Here is a 20,115-nt window from a genome sequence, read left to right as displayed (position 1 = left end):
TGTTGGTGTCCGTCTCCATGGAGCTACAGCCAGCGTGACAGGGAGACCTGAACTCCACTCCGTCTGAACCACAGACCGGGTTAAAGGCCTCCTGAGGACACTGACAGCCAGCGCTGCACGACAACCCATCTGAGCTGAAAACAAACACATAACAACAGAAAAGGTTTGAAGGGTCTGTTGTTAGAAAACCTTTCAAAGGACATTTGTTTCTAACTGCACTGAAATCTGACACAAATGCACCAAACTCACTGGACACAAAGGGACAAGGCTACTTCAAGAAAAGTCAGGAACAACATAAGTGCATCTATCTTTTTTATACACGGATGAAAACTCTCAAGAGAGTGAAATTAATTCACTGTCAGTGGTCAAATTAGTTCCCTATTAAGAATTTTTATTCAGCTTCAGCTTAGTTTGCTGTCAGAAGTTTTAGCTCTAAAAATTACTTCCCTGACAGCGATGAAATTAGCTCCATGCTAGTAATAAAATTACTCACGAGTTACATATATAATCTTTGAAATTAGTTTGCTGTAATTGTTCCCTGTCAGTAGTAAAATTGATTTTCTCTTAATAGTAGAATTTGTTCCCTATTAGTGGTAAAGTTACTTTCAAATTCCGTTAATAGTGAAGTTAGTTCACGGCTTCTGTAATTGCATGTAAGCTGGCGGTGCAGCTACCTCGGAGGAAAGATCCCGGCGACCTTCTGTGTTGGGCAGCCGATGAGCAACAGCGGCGAGGAGGAGAACACGCAGATCAGGATGGCGGCGGTGCACAACTTGCTGGCACCGCTGACCGAAAGGTTCAACCTCCTCATCAGGACTCCACCCAGGACGGTGCCCAGCACTGCCAGCGGGATACAAACTGCTCCTGAGAGAAAGAAATCAGGGAGACAAAAATGTTAATATAAGTTTATCTCATGGTTCCTGTTTTAACTTCATAGAACCTCAGTCTGATAGAACCGGTCCAACACATGAAATGAACACATCCCAGGGGAAACACTCCACAGTGTGTGCACTCTCACCTATCATCATGGTGGAAAAGGAGACGGTCTGGCTGAACTGTCTCTCAATGAACTTGGCCATAAAGGTGGCGAGTCCGGCCAGCAGCGCCGCCAGGTTGACCTGCGCCAGAACCACCAGCAGGTAGATGGGGCTGCGCAGCGTTCGCAGAGCGATCCGAGGAAAACCTGAAGGACGGATACGGACAGTGTGGAAGTCAAACCATTAGTTTATCAGTTATTCACTCTGTTACTGCCATGTGTCTAATTCAGTCCTGTAGTTGAGTTTTAGCCAAGAAGAAGCAGATTGTTACACTCTTATAACACAGATGTCAGAACTGAAGCTGCTGGGAGTCTCTTTGATTTAGTGCTGACAGTGAAACACTTGACCCCTGTTCACTGTGGATATCCTTTAGTTGCCTCCGCTGCAGCCTCCTCAGACAGGAAACAGAAGAGAAGAAGAAGTCTTACTTTTGAGGAACTGTAGTAGAGATGCTTCCTGGTCTGTCTGCTCCTGCTGCTGCTGCTTACAGTCTGGTCTGGACTCCACATCGTCTGCGCCGTCCTGGACAAATATGGTAGCAGAACATCACATGCTGGACTTGATTTCAAAACCGCTCAGCCTGTGGTTGCGGCTACTTTTAGGGAGTCTGCAGGAGCCCTGCACGCTGGAAAGGTTTACATTCACGGCCTGTAAGACGCTTTAGATAAATAAGTCCTCTCGATGCCACGTGATGAGGCTGCTGTGTTATGAAATGTTGTAACATCAGACACAGCTCACTGCAGATCTCTTATGGGAAAAGCTTATTACTCATGGAACAAAGATGTATTTAGTTAAAACACCAATGTCTGATTTTAAGGTCTGCGTTAGGACATTGGATAAAAATGCTCCCAGGTAGATAAGGTGAACTCGTAATCAGATGGTCAGAGATCCCAGCAAGTCTGAGCGGGAAAACATTTTGCTTTTGTAGATTTTGGCGTCTGATAGATGTTCATCCACATATTTAGACAAAGCCTGGAGCCGAGTCTGGAGGTAAACTCTGGATTCATCAGTCGATCTACGTTCCAACCCTGACGGATGTCCTAAACTGGTTTCTTGGCAGCATGTTTGGGTCCAGCTCAGACGTGGCTCACATTGTATTGGGAACTGATTTTAAATGAATCTGGAGAGAGATGGCTTTAGTACCCTGCCAGTCGTGAGTTTGTTCCCAGAAATTAAATTAATCTCAGTGGTGATATTAGTTGCCTAAACCTTAACCATAATATCTATTTAGTTATGTTTTGCATTAATAAACTGAATCTGTAAATTAGTGAGTCCCCAGTGTTGTCAAATAAACATTTCAGTGTTTCATCATCGTTTAGTCAGTCAAATATCTGATGGTTTAAATCCAGTAATGTGGCGCTGAGTCCATCGACTCTGCAGTGAAACATATCAGTTTGTGAAGGAGTGTCGGCTCCGTGACAAAAACATTCAACTGCCAACGTTTTCTTCTGGCGGTACGTGCCAGCAGGTTGCTCAACACAGCGTTCTGCTGATATCACACACATAACTGCCAGAGTCCAGAGTCCAGAGCCAAACCTCACAGTCACTTCTGACTCCAACAACATCAAATGTTTTTGTAAAATAACAGCAAGAAAACCAGATTCAGCCCTTCAGGACAAAAAAGATCATCTGATCTGACAAACACAAATACCTTTGTATTGTGTGTTATCTGAAAATATGTATAAAATGTAACAGCTCAGCTGGTCAAGAGAACTTTTTGTCATAAATATATTATTTTAAGGTGTTTTTTCTGAAGATCACAGCTGATTGATCTCCGTCTGTAGAGGCCTGGTGGAGCTGCTACAAACCGTGCTGAGGTCACTGAACCACAGTTACAGCTCACCTTCCAGGTTCAGTATATATATAATGTGTAAACGCATCGTGACGTCGTCCATTAGATTGTTGTCCACTGTTGGAGCCTGAAGTGACCATATTTGGACAAAAGCGTCCAAATTTGGTGAGATATCCCGATTGGATCTGACCGACAACCGAAGACACACTGCTGAAGTAACGACTTATCAATCACAAGGACGCCACACTGATGAAGGACACTCTGCTTCATCACCTGTAACAGAGACGCATCATGCTGTGTTGAAGAAGACTTGAAACTCGAGCGTCAGACCACAAACTCATCCGGAGACTGTTTATCAACTACAAGTCATTTTAGAAGGAATCTGTTGAGCAATCGTTACATAAATCCAACCACATTTGTTTTTGTCTTGAGGACGGAGCCAAAGCAAACTGAAACAGAATCCTGTTGGAGCTTGTTGAGGTTACAGGGATTCAGTTAATGAACACGTTTTAATCCTTATTCATATTTTTCATCCTGTGACATTTAATTATCTTGATAACTTTAATATTCTGGCCTTGTTTGTATTTTCTTATTCTCATCACAGATTTTGGCTGGATGTTTCTGGATTACTTTAATAGAAAACTATCTTGCACATGTGGCCAAGTTCAGAGGAAAATGGGGCACATTTCCTTTAGAAACACCACCGTCAGTTTAGACGCGGGTTATTCTACCATACAACCATGATAAGGCACTTTGTATTTTAGTCCTGCATAGTCACGAAAAAGAAAACAAAAGATATTTTTACATCAGCTCAGCCGCACCTCTCAGGCTCATTTCCTGCGGCTCATTAAAGTCGAACCCTTCCTCCTCCGGCTCTCGTTTCTGCTCCCTGAACTGACCAAGTGTCATTAAATCATTTGATTGCGGCAGTTTGACATCAGCTGATCATTATCACTTCTGAGAGTACGATAAGTTGTCGTCGCGCAGGCTGCGGTCGGTGAGATGCTTGTCTGAATTAAGCAATAAGCCTATAAACACATAAACACTCTGACAGAAAACCACAGAGAGCTGAGAGTTCAAAAGGGCGTAGATACATCATGGAAACTGCCTTGCCAGATTCTCAGGTATTTAACTATTTTAATGGCACGTCAATTACATGTCTGGATTGTCAAGTTCATGAGAAATGAGGTCTGAGGTTTTACAGAAAACAAGGCTTCCAAACTGCAGTTGGCAACCGAACCACATTTTTTTACGGCCCTTCTTCTTCTGTGATGGTGCCGACACATGATGAATGCTCAACATGTGCCCGAACCCAACCAGAGCATAACAGTGTTGTGACAAGAGAGAAATAATCAATTAAACCTAAACAAACTTAAGTTTCAACATAAAGAAATGTTCTGTTTGAACTTATATGTGCTTCTGCAGAAATGTACTAGGCTAACATTTATTCTGCAGATTGGGTTGGACATGCAGGCTTTAGATCAGGTCCGGCTGTTTCCGCTCACCTCTTTGGGCATGCTTCTGGGGAAGAAGAGGTACGGCAGCGCGGTGAGGAAGAGGAGGCAGGACGCCACCAGGAAGCCGAGCCACCAGGCTCCGACCCAGCGCAGGTCCTTAGGGTCCAACTCGATCTCGTCTGGAGAAAGAAAAGAATCACAGACTGAACTCTCGTCTGTTATCCAACCGAAAAAGAACAAAGAGGAATGAAAACGCCACATGAGTTATTCAAAATATAATATGTTATTATCTTCGTATGGAATATTATTGGAGCATTTTACGGAGCTTGAGTCTTAAGTTCAGTGAAATTCACTTATGAAATCTGACTTGTTTTGACATCTGTTGCCAAGATTTATTGATATTATCAGCATGTTTGTGTTTCATCAGCATAACCTTGTTTCAGTTCAACAAACTGATACTGATATCAGGGTTCACAGTTAACGGTGAACGTTTGGCTGCATCAACTAAAACTACTTAGTTCAGGACGTCACCTGATCACCAGGCTGTGAGGATGCTCTCCGGGAGGCTGCAGAGAGCCAGACGGCCGGTAAAACATTGATGGGTTTTTGATGGTCCACCGGGATTTGTCTCGTTATGACAGATGGCATAATGAACTAACTGTGGGTGAGAAAGTGGGAGGAGTTCTATTGCATCAACACAGCGACGTGTTCGAACACAAAATATCTGAGCGGATCTGAATGCTGCTCGGCTGCTTTTGTTGGATATGTGCCTGAACGTGAAACCGACTCCTGACAGCTGCTCTCATTTCCAAACCTGCAGGTCGACTTCAGGAGCAGGAAGACGTCGCAGAGGTGAAATCAAACCTCAAACTCTGAGAGAGCTCTGCTTTCAACACTGCGAATAAAAGGAACTCCTGCCCCAAAACAACAATGCTTTAACATCATGACTGTTCTATTACCTACATCTACTGTATATCTGTAACTGTATCTCTGCATGTTTTACCTACATGAGCAGCCTACTGCACGTTCACATGTACCGTAACAGAAGTCAAGTACCAGTTTTCTGTACCGAGCTTTCAATTCAGCCCAACAAAAGAACGTTACATTTGACGTTTGCAAATAATCAAAGTTTTTTAAAGTAAATTATTCATGTGTGTAGGGTTTATTACTCTGAAAAGTATTAATATCTACCCTTTAGTATCACATACATGAAACTGATAGATCACTGCTCATTGAATAACACAACGAGAGCTCGCTGAACACACCATTATATCACCGCTGTGTCAGCTGACCAATCACATGACAGAATGTGTGACTGTGTGTTTCCACCGGACACGGCGGCGTCGCGCTCTATCGTGATTTTGTTGCGTCCTCGTCAGAGTTTCAGCAGCCGAGCGTTTGTCTGCCTGATTTGTTGACTTGCTCAGATTTTGTTGATCTCTTTTCTGTAATTGTTCTGCTTCCACTGCTTCCACTGTTCTGCTTGGTTTAGTAAGGTGCATAATTAACAGTGAATCTGTCGTCTGACTGGGAGCAGAAGGGTCAGTCCCTTGTTATTTTATTCATTGGTGTATTATTTTGAGGTACTTAATATTTGTACAAGACTATTTTATAGTGACAGTTTCTTTCTGCATTTTTATGAGCAGTGGCAGTTTAACATTATTAAATAGCAAGTTGTGTAATGGTTTTCTATATGAAGTTGGTAGGGAATTTCAATGCATTACATTTAAAATAAAAAGTTAAGAATAATGTGTAATACTATGTGTATAACTATCCAAATACTGGTAGTTAACTGGTTAAGTTATTTGGCCTACTTCTCTCAGCTCATCTTGGCTCTTGCCAAACTGGATGATCAGATTAAAGCTCACCAGCAGCCAATTAAACAACAGTGTTATGACGTTCATGAGTCACATCACATCAACAGATGGTTTAGAGATAAATTACTGGTTTGTATCCAGAACAAAGAGCTGCTGAGTCACACAATAAGCCTTTAACCCCTGAAGTTGACACACATTTACTCACATACAAACGGTTTCACTTCATCCTCCTGAAGACACAACGTCCTCACAATTAAACATGTCCTCACTTCACACGCACACAGACACACAGACACACACACACACACACACACACACACACACAGACACACACACACACACACACACAAACACCCCACAACAAAAGAGACCTACACAAAGAAACACGTCCTGCCCAACATACATATTATACATGCATGCATACACACATTATGTCCACACACACACACTCATACACACACATGCTGACCTGCACAATCACCTCTTGCCTCCATTCACACACCCGACATGGTATCAGGAAATAAGTCTCTGTTTGAACAAGCCTTTAAAAGAAGGTCAAGCTCCATTAATCTCAGAAACAACATCACGACCAGCGTCTCAGTTTCACTGAACACCAACAAACTTTCACTCTGCGGCAGAATTAGAGCCCGGAGACACGCTGACTGTCTGCTGACTGATGATGATTGATTGATGGTATTAAACATCTTTTTACATGAAAATAAAGTCTCAGATTTATGCTGACAACAACAACCAATAGCGTGCTCTCTTAGAATCAACAGGTCAACAGAGAAAACCTTCTACAGTATACTTTAGTGATGAATTCTCATATTTATTATATATTTATGTATGTATGTTTATTTGAAGATGTCATCACCAGGTGTTGGACCAGGTGTCTGTTATTACTTTGTTTCCAGTCGTGGGAAATGTGTGCTTTTGTTTGGGAGATGCTGTAGCTTGTAGTTTTGGCATCGTGTTTTGTTTCAGGTGAGGTTCAGGAGTTTTTTCTTCTTCCTTAGTTGTGTGAGAAGTGAAATCAGTGTAAGTGTGGAGTTATCTGGCTGCTGATTTACAGTTTTTCTTGATTGCTTTGACCTGCTTAAACAAACTGGAATCCACTCAGTTTTCATCATCACTGTCTCAGCAGAACACAAGACACCTCTTGCAAACGTGTTAACCCTTTCTCATTGAATTGACACATTTTCCCCACCCTTTTGCAGAACAGTTAACAGGGATGTCATTCAAGCAGTCCAAACTCCATTGTTTTAGCTATGGTAACCAAACAGAAACCATCTGTCCCTAACTATTAGAAACTACCTACATCAGTATGAAATCACTAAAGCACCTGTTTGACACTCCTAAACACAAATCTTCAATGAGCAATCAGTCTGCAGGCCTTAAAAAGTGCAGCGGCTGTGTTGTTCTTTGCCAACATGGGTTGAAGAGGTCTAAGGCAGATGAGAGTGAGAAATAGGTGCAGAGGAATGTCAAGGTTGGATGGCATGCAAGAAGATTTTTCCCTTGGTTCATTGCAAGAGAGGATAATGAATGTGATGTGGATGAGGCCATGTGGCCCCATCGTCAAGACAGAAGAGACTGAGTATCAATAGTGGCTATTTCTTATACTCTACAGTAATAGATTGTTATACTTTACTGTAATATTTTATATCTTTAACTTCTTTTCTATGTTTTAAAACAGGTCAGTTGTTCAGGAAAATGCTTGCTGTGAAGCTGCAGAAATGTTTTGTGAACTATGAGACTACCAGCTTTCTTATTTTCTTATACTCTGATAGATTTTATTTTGGTTTCCATGTATTTTGTGTAATATTTACAGTATTTCAGTTTTCAGCCACAGTTCGAAAAAAAGAATCAATGGAATCAAAAAATGCATCAAAGCATTTCTGATTCTGGATTGACAACAAATGGCATGAAAGCTACGTAGAGTAATGGGCCACAATGACAAGCAATGGTGCACCGATTCACACTGAGTGCTGTATTTTGTATTTTGTTGTCCACTGTGTAATGGTTGACTGGAAGAGCTCATACACTTGTTTGCAAGTTGTGTTGTTTGAAGGCAAAATTAGCTTTCATTGCATATTTTAAATGTTTTGGCACGGTTAGAGCCTTTTGCAAACAAAATGAGTCATTTTGACCATGAGTGCCACTGTTCCGGCCTGTGTGTTAACTGTTTTGAAAATGTGGAGTTTGAATTGACTGCTGCTTCGAAGCAATCAAGAAAAACTGTAAAGTAACATGATGTGAAGTTGTGTTCCCCTTTGGGTTTCGTCTTGATGTTGTTTAACTCGTGCTTAGGTGACCGTGGTCAGAGCGTTAAAGATTAGGAACACAGAATAGTTTTTTGCTTTGCCCTCAGAGTGAAAGTTGGTCAGAGGTCAAAAGGCTCCACAGAGATTTACATTACGCAGACAGTTGTTGTGTTTGGAGCTGCCAGCGTGGTTGCTGAGTCCAGATTAGCCTGTTTTTTTCAAGATGGCTTACTGAAGAGTCATTTCCTGTATGTGTGCCATGTGGGTTTCACCACCTCCCCGCCTCTTTTGGAAGTGAACAACAGGTCCCGAGTCATTTCATTCCAGAGAGAGACGTGAACATGAGTATATCAGATTGTTTCACTGCGTAGTCACCAAAGAACATGTTGGATCGTTACACAAGCCAAATATCTGCTGAACATTTGACACTAAAATGGCATTTTTCGGACAGAGAAACAAATTGACCCTGAGACCCTCTGAGATCTGGTAGCATATTTAGATACCAGATGAAATCAGCGGCTACATTTGGCACAATTAGACACATTTTGACTGTATCGAGTGTTTTGAAGCTCTGTGCTAGTTTGAGATGCCAAAGAGTGCTGCATGGATGACATACTTTAGTTTGCTAATCTGGAAGTTAGCACTGCCTTGATTCTATTGACAAAAAGTCTTTAGGGTCATTCAACTGGATTTGGACAGGGCTGAATTAGTCTGAATAATTGAAAGGTTGTAGCTGTGAAATGTTATGTAGCGTGATTAACTGATCAAAGGTGAATCTATCTTTTACTTATCCTCAACGTCAAATCATTAGTTTCAAGTTGTTTCCTTCTTGCATAGTTGTCATCACTCGGTGTGAACACCCTGAGGACTGAGTGCTGCTGCTGCACATCTGTTTCTCTGACAGGATGTGAGGTGACACAAAGTGAACAAACACTGCAGCCTCTGAACCAAAGTAACTGAGCTTTACCATCAGAATCACTCAGTGTGGTCTGAAGAAACTGGATCGATGTTCTACCGTACAAATGTTTGATTGGTCTGTTGATTATGGTTTCTTGGGAAGAAAATTGGAATCAGCAGGTCAGACTTAAAAATTGGACATCAGAATTCGGTGCATGTCTGGTCTGGTGTTAATGGGTCGTTTCTGCCTGTATCTTGCAGTTGGTCTGTAAAACAACCAGCTGGCGGTGATGCAAATAATGCAGCACGCTGACTTCTTCAGATGTTGCAGCTGCAGGGTCTCTGGGCTCGTTAGCAGATCAGCAGCTGGGCCTGTCGGCTCTGCCCAGTCCAGAGACACTACTGCAGTCAGAACACCAGAGGACCGGGAGAGAGGCTGAAGAGGTCGGTGTGTTTACAGGGCAAACGGCTGATGAAGCACTGGATCAGAACACAACCAGAGGTATATGTTGACTTGTACTCACCTGATGGATGTGGGTGACGACTTGTCTTATTCTTGTGGGTTTTTTGACTCTTATTTGGTGACTCAGACTTATTTTCCAAAGTGTCTTAGCAGCCAAAACCAACCAAGATATTTAAATCCATATTCCTGTGTTAAACCGTTACGCACACATTTCGTACTTAACTTTTAACTTTGTTTTGGCAGATTTATGTTGTTTATTGTTCCATCACATTAAAAATAAAATCAAAGGGCGACACTGAGTGAGTCAACCACAGTCAGACAACAGGAAGAAGAATACCAAGTAGACATTGTTTTGTTTTTCTTGGTTTATTCTCAAGCCCATTTAGATCCTGCACAGATTTAAACTTGACATGAAAACACTCTCAGATGTCAAAATAACTTCACTTTTTCAGTTTATAATATTAGGAGAATGCGCAACTGTTGAACGTTTAAACGTCTGAATGAAGTTTGTATGTGAATTTATGAAGGATGAAGCTGACAGGATTCAGTCATCAGATTTTGAGCTGCTTCGTCAGGAAGTGAAGTTTCATGTGTACAACGTTTAACCTCTCGGACGTGTTAAATGAAAAGTCAGAGGATCATCAGAGTCATTAAAATAACTTCACACCAGATCTGCAAAAAGGCTGAAGGAGTGAAAACCTTTCACACTTACTGAACACATTACAGAACTAAACCAGCGTGAATGTTATTTCCTTGTAGCTTTAGATACTGTCAGTTATTTGTCTTCTTTAGATGCAGCTCTGTTTTTATAGCTGTTTCTGAGGAAATGACCAACATTAATCAGCGGTTACTGTTTTTACTTCACACTTAAACAAACTGACTCCAATTAAACTAGAAGTGGCTGAAACATCCAGGAAATCCTCCTCCTGCTGTTAAATACGAGCTTTAAAAGAGCATGACTTTACTTTAGTGCCAAGAGATCGTTACAGTGTAACATGTGTATCATCGATGTGTCTTCTCACCTTTGGAAAACTTGTCAAAGTCAACGTAGAAGCGCAGCATGAGGGAGCCGCTGATGAAGCCGAAGGCCGGGCCGATGGAGGTGACGGCGAGGAGGATGCCTGAGAAACAAAAATATTACAGAAGTATTTCAGTATATTTTTATTTCATTCTGTTTTATTTTTCTCTAAGTACATTCACAACCTGTACTGCTACTAAATAAACTGACATCTTCAGTCATAACTCGATTCAGTCATTGATGCATTGATTTTGTGTATTACGTGAAAGATTTGTTCTTATCGGTTTGAATCTTGGAAATTCCAAACTCACATTATGTTACAGAAATAAAGATACTGTGACTGTTGTGATTATTAGTTCTGATTTGTGGATCAGGTTCAGCTTCAGACTCGTTCCAGGAAACCAATAAAAACAGGTTTGTTACGTGAGTACCAGCAGATTCCACCGGCTGGTGTTACAGTGCAGGATGTGCACATACTGCAGAGAGGCTGCAAACACCTTCAGATACAACAGTTGTGTCCTGATTCAGGCCATTCTGTTAACTTCTCCACACATGGTTTTGTTTATTTCTAACGATACACAACTAAACTTCAGTGTGTGGTCCTGCTGGCAAGGAGAACGTGACCTCACCAATATAAAATGTTGACATTACAGGAAGTTTCCATCGTTCAACTTAAAAATACCACACGCCAACCTTTAACATGTAATTATGACCAGGAAGGAGTTATGTTACACACAGCTATTATGCAACAGAGGGCCTCAGGAGAGACAGGACAGTGTACAGAGAGCAGACATGGCCCACGCTGTGTTTAATGCTCATCCAGCAGGCCAGAAAAAGAATTCGGGCCTGTGTGTAAATGACATTGTTTTCGCTGGTTTTGTGCTCTGAGTGCTGAGATGAAGCAACAGCAATATTCTGACCACCACCGCCGTTTGATCAACACCGCCTCCCTTGGAGCTTTAATATCTGTTTGGGTTTTTTTGGTATAGGGACATCAGAACAGGGAGGATGTGGGTGCAGGACGTGATTCATAGGAAGCAAAAATATGGTGAATATTATTGCAGAGGCCAGAAAAAACACAAAGAGTGAAGGTGACGTCGCCAGCGCCTTTCTGAAAAGTTGAGAGATTTGTGGGGAAATTTATTGACTGTGACTTTAATCAGATCCGAACTGTTTGGATGAAACATGATTCAGTGTTTTCTGATGAGTCGTACCGAGGTAGAGCGGGGAGTTCTTCTTGCTGGCGTAGTCGTCGATGTAGGAGATGCCGAACGGCTGGATGGGGACGGCTCCGATACCCAGCAGCAGCTGACCCAGCAGCAGGAGAGGGTACACCACCCGCTGGGCGGGGCTTTCCTGCCGGCTGCAGCTCGGATTGGGGGGTGAGGTGATGAGGGCGCTCTCTAATTGGCAGAGGCCAGAGCTGTTATCATTGGCTGTTGGGAAACAGAGAGGAGGTGAAGAGTTTAATAATGTGTTCAAGTAAAAGTGTTCGATCAACATGAAGCTCATGTTGACAGTAAACTCATGTGGAAGCTGTTTACTGACATTAAGTGTGGAGTAGGTTCTTTTCTCATAAGCTTACATGCAGTAGAATTTAAATGATGATGTCATCAGAAATGTGGGAGGTAATGTGGCAGCTGGTTGGTGCTCCTGAGGCCCAACGTGTCCAATCAGAGTCACATGTCTGTGACCATCGCAGCATTTTCCCGACAATTGGATGTAAAATGACTTATGTGGTCTGGATATTTTGGGACAGTGAGCAAATGAGTGATAACAATTGGAGAATGGCTCAAATCTAGATGTGTCCTGTTCATACGTCTGTGCATGTGTGCATGTGTGTGTGTGTGTGTGTGTTTAATCTCACAGTTGATGCGGTCGGTGTATTCGTACTTTCCGCTCAGGAAGTGCGGCATCGCCATCAGCAGTGAGGCCAGGCAGGCGAGCAGAGCTCCGCATCCAATGAAACGCGGCCGATGGACTCGACTCCCGAAGAAACTCATGAAGACGATGAGGACGGTGTTTCCCACCTGGACACACAAACACCACCACAGTAAAGTGATGGAGAATCAGAATCAGAAGCAAAGTTTTTCCTGTGATTCTCAGTTTTGTCGTACTTTAGTCCCATTTTGAGGTTCTCGTACTGAATTTTATAAATGTTTTGCTACTTCATGTGTTCACTCCACAACATTTCAGAGAGAAATATTTGCTTTCAGTTCACAGGCGCTCATAGTTATGTTGCTCATTAGACATGAGAGAGTGTCTCATACTGACCTCGTTAAAGGCGGCCAGGAGCCCGGACTTCTGACTGGAGAGGCCGTAGCGTCGCTCGATGGTGGAGATGGAGCTTTTCATGTAGCCCGACACCAACAGCTGCGCCAGCTGCAGCAAACTGTGGCACAGCACAAAGAACTGCAGGGAGAAGAAGAGGAAGGAGAAGAAGAAGAAGAAGAAGAAGAAGAAGAAGAAGGAGAAGAAGAAGAAGAAGAAGATAGGATGAACAACACGCAGTTGTGATGTTTTTCAAAGATAATTTGATTAAATCTGCATTAACTGACGCCCGGATAATAAATAAAATTGAAGTGAGATGCAGAAACAATAAAGACGGCGACTGAAAAAGTGAAATGACTTTTCTTTCACAGCGACCTCATCACAGCAATGTGACAGGAAATGTTTACATACTGAGGCCTCGGAGAACAAAACCAGGATGGACGTCAGGAAGTGAAGTTTCTCTTCAGACAAAGACACAAATCTGCTCAGCTGACACAACAGAACCAGAACCCACGGATCACAGATCACAGATCACAGAGCTCCAGTTACATTTCGAGGAACCCACCAACTCTGATCTTACGGTCTGTTCACACCTTTTTCGGAGAAACTGGGCCTTCATTTTTAATATTGTGTAGAAAATTGTATGAATAAAATGATGAATGTGCAGAAGTACAAAACATTGTGTTTATACCTGTCACAGGTGTGTTCAGGCTTCACAGGTGTGTTCAGGCTTCACAGGTGTGTTGATGAACTCCACACACACACACACACACACACACACCTATGTGTACCCACTGTTGATAAGTGAAGGCCCGGAGCGTCTCGCCCACACGCTCAGCTCACTTGGGCTCATCCAAACACAGCGATCACACTCCGATGTGTCGGAGATTATCTGGAGGTTTCACTTCGCCTCCACTTGAACTCTGGAGGAGATTCTTTACTGTCAGAATGAAATAAACTCTTCCTGTCACAGCAGCGTGCCTGTGGGTGATTTCACAACTGATGTGTGAGTTTGTGGTGGTCTCAAGTGTAAACCCAGTGCTCTGCAGACTACAGAGGTGGGAGCTCATGAAGTACAAATACTTTGTTAGTGTACTTCAGTAGATGTTTCAGCTATCTGTACTCCACCTGAGTATCTGTGTGACTTCTGCTCTCCACATCTGAACTCAAACATGTGAACTTTCTCCTCCTCACAGCTTCAGAACAGCCTCTTTACTTTAGTTTGATGCATTTGAGGTGAATCATGGATTATTGATTGAGACTCAACTATCAACTGTCTTTGTGGTGCGTTCAGGAACAGCTGGGACAAATCCTACTGATTCTACCTTTAACTTTAATAGTCTTTGAATGTTATTAATATGACGTGAGCTTCAGTTAGCTTTGAGCACAAATGTCCTTCAGAGGGAGACTTTTTACTCTGATACTCTGAGTACATGTCAGAGCCTGTAATCTATTACTTTACTGGACATAAGGAGTTGAATCAATAGCCTCGCATTTGACATTATGGCCGTTGGCCTTTTGTTTCTTTGGAGCCAGAAGTGACCATATTTGGACAACAGGGTGGAGCTGGGGAGGTTCTCCTGACTGGATCTGACTGAGAACTAAAGGACACTTAGTGGAAGCAACATAACCTGTTTTATCCTCTATTTCCATAAACTTCTATACAATCAGACGTCCTTTTGCCCTGCTGGACATTAGAAAGACTGCCAGTTTAAGGTTCTTCCACATTTACATTTAAGGCATTTATCAGACACTTTTGTCCAAAGTGAATTCATACACACACTGATGGTTGTGGCTGCCATGCAAGGTGCTGAGCAGCACATCAGGAGCAGTTTAGACATGCAGACCAGGGGAATCGAACCAGCGAGCTTCTGATAACGCGCCGCTGGCTCCAGCCGTGATCCACCCTGGTTTCACTTTTCAGACCACAAACCTCTGACCACGTTTTACAGTCGACAGGTGGTGCGTGCTCATCAGGGTCCAGTTCAAACAGAACCTCTAATTAAATGCATCAGGTCATAATTTCTTCTAGAACCGGATCTTTTGTTCATTTAATTAACACGCTGATTAATTGACCACATAAACGCAACGAAAACAATTAGCAACACACGGTGCTGGTATATGAACCAATGAGAGAACAGCTGGCATGCACACTGCTTTTGTTTACGCTGAATAAACATCATTCAACAATCATTAATTATGCCAAATTAGTTACTGAATCAGAACAAAGCTGAAGAACTACAGCTTTACTCTGGATCGTAGTTCATGGAACACTGAACGTGAAGCAGAGACGAACCTTGATGTTGTTGAAGAGACTCCGGTGTCGGGCAGGAGGTCGTGACTCCGCCGGGTCAGAGTTCACGTTGAGACTTCTGGCCACCATCATTAGACTTTCACCTCAGAGAGACTGAAGAACAAATCAACACCTGGAAACGACAAAGACAGTCAGTCAACTTGAACACATGCTGACATCAACGTGTGAGTACATGTTAACACACACACAGTGACGTCGTGGGAACGTTTCAACATTCAGACACAGTCCCTCCTGTTGTTACAGTAACTTTAATGGCGTGAAGCGTGATGTTCAACACGCTGAAATGTTCTGTTTGATTTACTCATTCAGTTCTCAAACACTCTTGACCTCATGTGCTGATGTGTGTGTACACAAAGAGTGAGTGTGAAAGTTGCCGGCTGGACAGAATTCAGGAGGAAACTACTGCCGGATCAAAAATAAGACCATGTGGGAGACAAAAGGTTTTATGAGGTTTAACAAAGAGATAAACAACATCTGATAACAGCAGGGAGGGTTACTTTCTTTAGAAGTGACCGTCCATAAAGTATCTATATATCTACTTATCCCTGCAGGCTGATATTGTGCAAGAGGCAGAGTTCACCTGTTCGTCACAGAGCCGACATTAACAGACAAACGCCTGGAGAAGAACATGCAGACTGCACACAGGAAGGCCAGTCTGAACCTTCTGCAGCGCTACAAAACAGAAAACACTGCACTGCAAAGTTTATTTTATAAGCCAGGTGTGTAGGAGAGGGACAGGTGCACCAGACGCTGCAGGCTAACTCTCACTGTAACTACAGAGGTATATACAGCTGAGACACATTCAATAAACACAGTTTGCATGAGTGTCAACAAGGTTAGACTGAAGCACTCCTTTGTGCATCAGTACTCGCAGAGTAAATGCACATTAAGTCTAGATGTTTGTTGTCCTCTGTGGTTGTAATGTTATGCCGTATGTATCCTCGTGTTTTACAGTTTTGTCTATCTTGTGGTGTTTCTGTAAATGGAGCGGCTGTGATTGTGAGCAGTTTCAGACCCCAGTCTGACAATAAAGTGTTTATCTATCTTTCTAACCGTAGGCGACGGTGCTCACCACTGCACCGTCACACCGCCCACTCAAAGTAATATAATTACTGGGTTGCCTGAGAGTAATTTTATATCTCAAGTTTCTCTGCATGAAGTGCAGCTCGTGTCAGTTCGACTCTTTTGTCCTCTGATTTCTAACTTCTTCATTTAAGCCATTACTTTATTAATATTATTTTTTGCGTTGCGGCCACTAATTGTTTTCATCCAGATGCTTTAAGAGAAACAGGTGCTTATCCTCCCGCTGGACTCTGATGTAATGCTAATGGAGTGCACACACTAACACACACACACTCAGTGTGTTTACATGCCACTCAAGAAAACAGAATTACTGTGTTAGTCCGACTATGATGGGATGTTTAAGATGCATGTATACACCTTAGTCTGACTAAAATCAGACCGGATCAGATTTCTCATAGTCAGATTAAAACACCCAGATTATTGATTGATAGTCACATTACTCCTGCATGTATACGTTCCATCAGATCGGTCTGGATTTTGTGTTCTGCGCAGGCGCGAGATTTTTTCCCCGGGGCCGTGAGCCGGAAGTAGAAGGACGGCGACGTCTTTCCTCCGAAATAACTGCAAGAAAGAGCGCCAATGTGCATCTAGTTTGTGTAATTATCATGTTCACCATATATGAAGTGTACAAAGATGTAGCTTCGTCTCGCTCTTTGTACGCCATCTTTCTGGAATGCAGATGCAGTTTGTTGTTGCTGGTGACGTAAAGAGGTCAGCTGGAGGTGTTTCTGTTACCACTAGTTGAAATGGGTACAGCGCCACCTAGCGTACCGGGTATGACATGCTCCGGACAATAATCCGATTTTCTCACCGGCATGTATACTCGGATAATTGCAGTTGTCTGATTGAGCAGCAGAGTCGAACTATGGCTGTAATCTGACTAAGCTGTGCATGTAAACGTACTGAGTGAGGCTAATGGCCATGCTAGTGGCTTTGTTACCACCTTTTCCACTGAAGCAAACCAGGTGCTGGTTCTGGACTGGTACTAGTGTTGGTTAAGAACCGCTTTGCTTTGCCACGGGCATGAAAGCCCCTGTAGAGTCTCAATACGTCACCGTACATATCAGCATTGCTAGGAACAACTCTGGCGGACTGCATCGACCCTTTACAAGTGTTGCTCCTGGATCTGGATGTCTACATTAGCATCCAAACAGGACCGGTCCAACGCATTTGTGCTGCTTCTTGTGAATACCATGGGTGCTATAGATCCAAATTTAGCTGTGACTGCGCCGGGTTTCACTGGTGTTCATCAGGTATAATGTTTACCGTGTCAGCCATCTATGTCTAGTGTGTTAGCATGCTAATATTTGCTCATTCACAATAAACACAAACTACATCTGAGGCTGATGGGAATGTCGGAGGATCATCAACATAAATATCTGAACCAGATTTCAGGACAGTCCATGCAGTAGTTTTTACCAAACTGCTGCTGCTAGCATGGCTCACAGAAACATACAGAACACTGGAGACTTTTACTGTGAAGGAGAGAGAATTATCAATATCTACACCTGAACAAGGTCCAATCAGAGACAGATTATAAAGCCTCTCATAGAATCATCAGTATCAAACAAGTTTCTGATTTTCTTCACATCCTAGAGTGCTATCTGACAGGTACTTCCACATTCAGACAAAAATAGTATTAACAAACATTACAAGGCCAGAAAAGGAAAGAAAACACTGACAGAAAGAGAAAGAGTCAAAGAGTCAGGAATCACATGAGCAGCTAGAGGATCTTATCAGCTGAGGAATGTCAACAAATAAAAACCTTTCCTGCTCTATCTCATCAAAGAGCAAACAAAACAAGACAACCTCCCACTATTGCAGGACTAATGCTGGCTTCCAGTCAGTGTCAGAGGTCAGAATCCACAGTTGATATTTCCAAATTCCAGCCTCCGAGTGACACCAAACGTTAAAGAAAACTTAGCTGACGGTAACAAAACGATGTTTCTGTGTGAGTGTACACACGATGGAAACACCAGCAGTGCCTCTCGCTTTAGAAACGAAACAGAGGAGGGAAAACGACACATAAGGAAACAGAGATAACTATACAGTTTATTTTACATCACTTCCATACTTTTCCTTATAGGAGGCTGGAACCACTCAAAGCTTCACAGAATCTCTAGCATGACACGACTCCTGCTTTACTTGTTTGTGTGTGTCATTTAAAGAATAGAGACAATCCTCGAGCAAGTACGTTAGATGTTATTTAAAGTCGGCAGTTTCAGACTTTTCTTTCTATGAACAACGTTGGACACAACTCAACAAGATGCAGAACAGCATCAGCATGCCCAGCCAAAACCAAAGCCACACACTCTCATATTTGGTTGGCCCGCCTTCAGCTGATTACAGGACACATTCCTCATGGCATCGTTTTGATCAGATTATACAATGTCACAAAAATGTATTTCGGTCCAGAGTTGCATTAACCTTTTACCATCTTGTACTGATAACGGGCCGTCTTCTCCAGCACACCCCAAAGATTCTCCTGGAGGTTCAGGTCTGGACTCTGTGGAGGTCTAAGATGAACCACTGCTGCTCATTCAGTACATTCAGGTGGTCAGATAGTCAACCTAAACCTGACCAACTGATTCAACCCCAGATCCTAACACTGCCCCCGCAGGCTTGTACGGTAGGCACTATGCATGATGGGTACATCACTTGATCTCTCCTTACCCTGATGCACTCGTCCCTCTGAACAGGGTCAATCTGGACTCATCAGTCATGTGGACTTTTTCACATTCCTCCAGAGTCTAATCTTTCTGCTCCCGAGCATACTGAAGCCGTCTCTACAGATAAGCTTCAGTGATAAGTGGGTTTTTTAAGGCTGCACAGCTGTTTAGTCCAGAACCCTTCAGCTGTTTACACCCTGTTTGTGTGGGAGTGCTCTTACTTTCACTATCTAACGCAGCCGTGAGTTCTGCTGCTGATTTCAGTGATCTCCCATCTCGACCATTCAAGATGTTATTCTGACCTTGAAGATGAAGTTCACCATCATCCTGCCAGGTTTTAATGTGTTGGACAGTTCTTAACCATCCTCCTGTTTTCTTTGATGTGCGCCAATAATTTGACCTTTCTGAAACAGAGAAACATCTCTGCTCCTCACTGCATCAGTTAGTTATATAACTTGTTGCCAGCTGAAATATATGAATCGCTGCAGTAATTATCCAATGAAAGGCTTCTTACCTATCTGATTAGTTAAATCCAGGAAGTGACTTATTGATTGGGAATGTTGAATATCATATCTTGATTTTATCACCCTGTTCATAAAAAGTTTAACACAATGGAACCATTTGACGCACAACAATCAATGCAGAAGTGTTTTATTCGACATTAGGTGCTAATTTAACTTAATGCAAATGTATTTATCACTTATCTTAATTCAATAATATTTTCAGAGCAGCATCTGGAGGTCATTATGGAGCGGCAGCGTGGTCTGGGACAGCTGAATGTCCACAGACGTTTGCAGCAACATGACTGAGAGTCTGAGCTCAGTGTGGTGAAGGTGGTCTACGAGCCAGAGCGCTTTAATTTAGCCTCACGTGGTCACAGATCATTACGATCTACTGAGGGCTCATTTCATGGGTGTTAAAAACGGATGTGTTCATTTTTCATTCAGTTTGAACGAGAATTTCGGTGTTAATATTAAAGTTTAAGCTTGAGATTACGTGAGGGCGGACAACGCCAATACTCGGAGTGCTGTGG

At 42.7% G+C, this 20,115-nt stretch overlaps 1 protein-coding gene across 1 annotated transcript in view; it reads right to left on the bottom strand.

Annotated features, from left to right (window-relative positions):
* slco2b1 (solute carrier organic anion transporter family, member 2B1) overlaps positions 1-20,115 on the bottom strand; it is a 30,132-nt gene that overhangs the window by 8,894 nt on the left and 1,123 nt on the right. Inside the window, 10 exon segments of the mRNA XM_030438686.1 lie at positions 4-134; positions 675-864; positions 1,019-1,183; positions 1,466-1,559; positions 4,335-4,465; positions 10,750-10,848; positions 11,960-12,181; positions 12,613-12,775; positions 13,020-13,157; positions 15,313-15,442. Of these exon segments, the coding sequence (XP_030294546.1) occupies positions 4-134; positions 675-864; positions 1,019-1,183; positions 1,466-1,559; positions 4,335-4,465; positions 10,750-10,848; positions 11,960-12,181; positions 12,613-12,775; positions 13,020-13,157; positions 15,313-15,402 (1,423 nt within the window). The 5' untranslated portion in view covers positions 15,403-15,442.

This window comes from Sparus aurata, chromosome 13, assembly GCF_900880675.1.
Source record: "Sparus aurata chromosome 13, fSpaAur1.1, whole genome shotgun sequence".
Classification (NCBI taxonomy): domain Eukaryota; kingdom Metazoa; phylum Chordata; class Actinopteri; order Spariformes; family Sparidae; genus Sparus; species Sparus aurata.
The sequence above is the reverse complement of the archived record's forward strand: the minus strand, read 5'-3'. Positions and strand labels throughout refer to the sequence as shown.